This window comes from Arachis stenosperma, chromosome 4 (genome assembly GCF_014773155.1).
Source record: "Arachis stenosperma cultivar V10309 chromosome 4, arast.V10309.gnm1.PFL2, whole genome shotgun sequence".
Taxonomy (NCBI): Eukaryota; Viridiplantae; Streptophyta; class Magnoliopsida; order Fabales; family Fabaceae; genus Arachis; species Arachis stenosperma.
Genome location: NC_080380.1, coordinates 44414626 through 44420069, shown reverse-complemented (window position 1 = coordinate 44420069; position 5444 = coordinate 44414626). Strand labels below are relative to the sequence as shown.

The 5444-nt window shown below is 33.4% G+C and overlaps 1 protein-coding gene across 1 annotated transcript; it reads left to right on the top strand.

Annotated features, from left to right (window-relative positions):
• Positions 1-2722: 2722 nt before the first annotated feature.
• Positions 2723-4548, top strand: LOC130974934 (uncharacterized). The gene is made up of 2 exons (XM_057899773.1): positions 2723-2750; positions 4157-4548. Exons 1-2 carry the CDS (start codon positions 2723-2725, stop codon positions 4546-4548), a joined length of 420 nt encoding a protein of 139 aa, XP_057755756.1.
• The last annotated feature ends 896 nt before the right edge of the window (positions 4549-5444 follow it).

Here is a 5444-nt window from a genome sequence, read left to right as displayed (position 1 = left end):
GTGATTTAATAACATTAATTAGTTGAAATAAAATATAGTTCAAATATAGTTAATTCAATAATATTAGGTTCTTACCACCCACTTCTGAAACCATCACTCTCTGGTCTCAACAGAAATGTTCATGTAGCTTGGCCATGGGTGGTCATGCATAGACTTAATCACCTCGGAGATCTCCTGTGTATATGCATTCTTGTTCTGTGAAAACCTATCAAAAAATACTTAAGATTAACAAACACATAAAAACACATAAACCTGAATTTGTATAAACCTAATATTAATAACTCATGCTTGGATGCCATCAGACCAAATCCAAATCCATATGATGGGCGGTGGTGGAGAGGCATCCTACTAGAACACATTAGACGAATCACTCACAATGGGCTCGATCGCTGAATTTATAAGGGGCATAGCAGAAGAAGGCACATAGTTCGAGTTCGGGATCATGATGAACTACTAGTCCGGTGGACCCGCCTGTGACATCATAGGGGTCAATGAGGTAGTCGGGGTAGAGGGCGATGACTAAAGGTGTCCGCGGATCGGATCGGATCGGATATGGCTGAAAATTCGATCCGATCCGACAATTTTCATCGGATCAGATCGAATATGATATCCGCGCTTTTTAGTGTCGAATCGGATATCAGATATATCCGCATAATTGAATCTTCTCTTTTAATCATATTTCTATGTAAAAAATTCAAAAAATATTTCTTTCACACTTTTAAACTTATTTATTCCTAAAATATTTTAAATCAAACTCTTTTTAAATAACAAAAATAAAATAATACAATATATGAATAATAATTACTAACTAAAATATACAAACAAATAAATATAATACTAAACATATATTTATTTATTTATTTTTTAATTATTATTGTGCGGATCTACGGATCCGCGGATCGAATACGTGGATGTATAGCAGATATTCGCAATTCGATCTGCAAAGGGTGCGGATCGAATCCGATCCGATCAATTTGCGGATCGGATCGTATCCGCAAATTTCGGATCGGATGCGGATATTTACCGCGGATCTGCGGATACGATCCGATCCATGAACACCCCTAGCGATGACTGAGTAGTCCCTGGGGATTTGGTGGAAATCCTCCCTCTACCACGACCATAAAACCCATTCGATCTATCTCTACTAACTGTCGTCATGTCTGCAAAGAAAATATATTATTAGCACTAATTAGTATATATATTACACAAAATTTTCAGCATTTATATTATTTCAAAAAATTTTTTGACATAACGTCCCTTAAAATTGGACATATAACGGTTTTCACAAATCCAATTAACCTCAATTCACAACATTACTCAACAAAACTCAATTAAATTCACAACATATCCAATAGAATATACAATAATCAAATTAGCATATAATAATCAAATCCTAAATTAACATATAATAATCAAATTCTAAATCCTAAATTAACATATAACTAAATCCTAAATTAACTTAAACAAAGAAAAAAATGATCATAGAACCTGAGGAGCGAACAGAGGAAGAAGAAGTTAGGAGAGGGAGATGTAGTGGCAGTGCTGAACGGCGACGGCAACACAGAACACACACACACAGAGAGAGAGAGAGAGAGAGAGAGAGAGAGAGAGAGAGAGAGAGAGAGAGAGAGAGAGAGAGAGAGAGAGAGAGAGAGAGAGAGAGAGAGAGAAGAGAGGGAGTCGTGGCGATAGGAGGGGCTAGCGGCGGTGGGGTTGACGAAGCGGCGGGGAAAGGAGAGGATTAGAGAGAGACGGAGAAGAGAGGTTAGAGAGAGAGGAGAATTCGAAATGAAAAGAGAAAGGGTTCGCGCTTTCAATTTTAAAGCTTGGGAAAAACTATCAAAAGTACCCATGAAGTTTACGAACGCTGACAAAAGTACCCATAAACTAAAGAAATTAATGATGTACCCATGGAAGATGGGTTTCGTATGACAAAAGTATCCAAACCCTAATTTTTTTGTTAATTTTTAATAAAATTCCAAAACTACCCTCGCTCTCAACCTCAACCCACTTTTTCAACCTTCCATAACCTAACTTGTACCTTTAAAACCTTTGTCATGGAGTCCAAAACTACTCCTATAATAGACCAGGCCAAAATCAATGGTGGTGGTGGTGGTGGTGGTGATAGAGGACTTCGACCGATTCCTAGCAGATAAATTTAGTATGGTGAGCTCTTTTCCATTTTTTTCGCCAATTCCTTCACACAAAGAAAACTCTCAAATTAAGAAAAAAAGGAAAAAACAAATGAAACGATTAAAAACTATTCCTTTATGATTCTTTCTCTGATTCTTCATCCGTATTGATTGATTCTTTTGTTAATCTCGGCACTGCAATTCTCTGTTGCATTATTATCCAAAATTTCCACCATAAAAGGTTCATTTCATCTGTTGTAGGAGTAGTTTTGAACTCCATGGCAAGTTTTAAAGGTGCATGTTGAGTTATGGAAGATTAAAAAAGTGAGTTGAGATTGAGGGTGGGGATAGTTTGGGAATTTTATTAAAAAAATCAACAAAAAATTAGGGTTTGGATACTTTTGTCATACGGAACTCATCTTCCATGGGTACATCGTTAATTTCCTTAGTTTATGGGTACTTTTGTCAGCGTCTGTAAACTTCATGGGTACTTTTGGTAGTTTTTCCTAGAGCTTGTTACCATCAAATTTATCGACGGATAAATCTGATGGTAACGCATAGCGATCACCAAAACGCAGCATTTGACTAAAATGGGTTTGCTGACGGATTTTTCTGCCGGTAAATCCCTACATTTCGCGCCTATTTTCCGTTTTTCCTCCAACTATTACTGACGAATTTACCATCAGAATCGAAGATCCGCCGATAACGATTTGACTTGACGAATTTCACTTGAAAACTATCCATACATCCGTCGGTAAAGCCGACGCTAATGTCCGATACTAATCCAATGGTAAATCTGACGAAACTCAACGTTTTTCTTGTAATGCAAATAATTGGTCTAAGCGGTTCTTATTACTGAATTAGATAAATTACTTAAAAATTTAATTACTATGTCGGTTCCTATAGTTTCACCAAATTTTCAATTATGTCTCTATACTTTTTTTTTTCTTTTTAATCAAGTCTCTGTACCATATCAGATTTTGTAATTAAGTTCCTACCGTGACAAAAACGCTGAAATTAATATAATATTCTATTAAACTATACGGAATATTCAATTAAGTGTTAGACATATTCATTTTGTTTAATGAAATATTCTATTAGTTTCAGCGTTTTTGACACGACAAAAATTTAATTGCAAAATTTGATATGGTATAAAAATTCAATTTAAAAAAAAATATAAAAACCAAATTAAAAATTCAATAAAATTATATACACCAATCAAATAATTAAACCTTAAATAAATAAAAAATAATTACTTTTACAGTCGAGCCTATAAAAAACTATTTAAAAAAATACAAAACCAAAAAAAAAGAAGAAGCAAGTAATGTGCGCAGAGAAAAACAGTAGTAAGCCAAAGAGGGCAGAGTTTGTTTATCGATGCCCTTTAAATTTGAATACTATAATATTCCGGAGACAGCGGCTATTAATACTGGACAGTCCCACACCCTTACCAAGCAAACACAAAATAAATACAAATTATTAATAATTCATAAAAGCATGTAAAAACAAAAACAAAAACAATTCATCAGATGCCAAAATGCAAAAGGAAGAAAAGAGAAAAAAATATTGAGTGAGGGAGCCAGTTATGGAAATGGCTCAAGAGTTTAAAAAAAAAAAAGGGTGCAAAATCCAAAGAAGAAAGGACTCAGAAAGAAAGTTAAATTTTAAGAATTATAAGAACCTTCCAGGAATCAAGGGTCAAGATCATGTGACTAGACCCATAAGACAAGGGACGAACCCAAAGTTTTAGGTTCTTTTTTCTTTCTCTCTCTCTCTCTCTCTCTCTATAACTCAAAACTCCTTTTTGACTACTAGTCTTTTTCTTCCTTTGTCTGAATTATCCAAATCCAAAACCCACTTGTGTTTTTTCACACAAAGATCATATTTCTTTTTGTGCACTTTGATGTGATTTCTTTCTGGGTGTTCTAAAGCTGCTACACTACCCCTTTTGTGACAACCACCAACAAAATCTACATACACCATTATATATTATTATTATTATTGTTATTATTTTGCAATGATAGTTTTCAGAGATAGAGAAAAAACAAGAAGGTTTTCATCTCCAAGCAGAGTTGCAATCTTCTTCTTTTGGGTCATCTTAGTTTTTTCTCTTGTAACTTTCTTTTTGTCTATTCACAATGAAAGCGCCGCCGCCGTCCAAAACAGGAGCCGGAATAGAAGTAGAAGTAGAAGCAGACATTCAATAAAGCCTTCATCACCACCGTCGTTGCCGCCACAACTACAAGGATCTTTAAGAGATCATAGTTTCAGCAGGGTGTTGTTCCATGCACCATTATCATCGTTTACAACTACCGTCATGAAAACCAAAAATGGTTATTCACAACAACATAGTAGTGTTGTTTATGAGGATGACAAAAGAATAATTCACACAGGTCCGAATCCTCTTCACAACTAATTAAGTGTTAACACAAATGGAGCCGTAGATAGTCAAGTGAAATCAAATTCACGAAATAATTTTATCTATGCATCAATTCCATATTAATGCATGGTAGTTAATTATTCAAGTTCATATATCAATGTAATTTAATATGTGTTATTATTTATCTTTCTTTTTATTTCATCTTAATACATTTTAGGATTTCAGAAGAATGAGAGCATAGCCTTAGCCTTTTTCAGTTGGAAGCAAAAGGGTACTATTATTGTAAAGAGTGAAGAGAGGGGAAAAATGAAGAGGCTAGTGTTAATGCTCTCGATTCTTTTTTTTTTCTTTTTTCTGCCTCCTTCAGTTGTGAATTATTACTTATTGGTAAGTCTTAATTTTATTCATCTACTCTTCTTCTTCTTTTTGTTCTTGGCCACACAATAATATTTAATTTACTGTACGTGAATATTTTCTGATCAATTTGATGCATATACATAATATAGCTTGCTATAATAAATAAATAAGTACAAGGTACATTTATATATAATTTTAACGCAAATTAAATTAAATACCATCTTGCATTGCACTGTCAATTATTTTATGATTTTTTATTATTTTATAATTATATTTATATTTTATAATTATTAAATCTAATCAGGTTGAATATTCATTAGGTTCAAGTCTGTGCAAAAATTTAGAAATAATTTTATAATGAATAATTAATCTATATCAATATTGACTATGAAAACTATTTATACGAACTCTTAGATAAGTACTATACTATAATTAAGTTTATATTTTTATATTTATATTGTCAGATATAGAATTCAAAAATAGAAGTTAATAATAATAATAATAATAATAAAACACCGATAATGATTTTGTTCGGTGGTCGGGTTCCGGACGTATCGGGTGAAAGGGTGAGGACG

What these genes read in the sequence shown, in the direction of transcription:
- LOC130974934 (XM_057899773.1), top strand. Translation starts at nt 2,723, where the DNA reads ATGGGTTTGCTGACGGATTTTTCTGCCG. An exon ending in GCTGACGGATTTTTCTGCCG is followed by an intron (nt 2,751 to 4,156) that starts GTAAATCCCTAC and finishes TTGCAATGATAG; the next exon opens with TTTTCAGAGATAGAGAAAAA.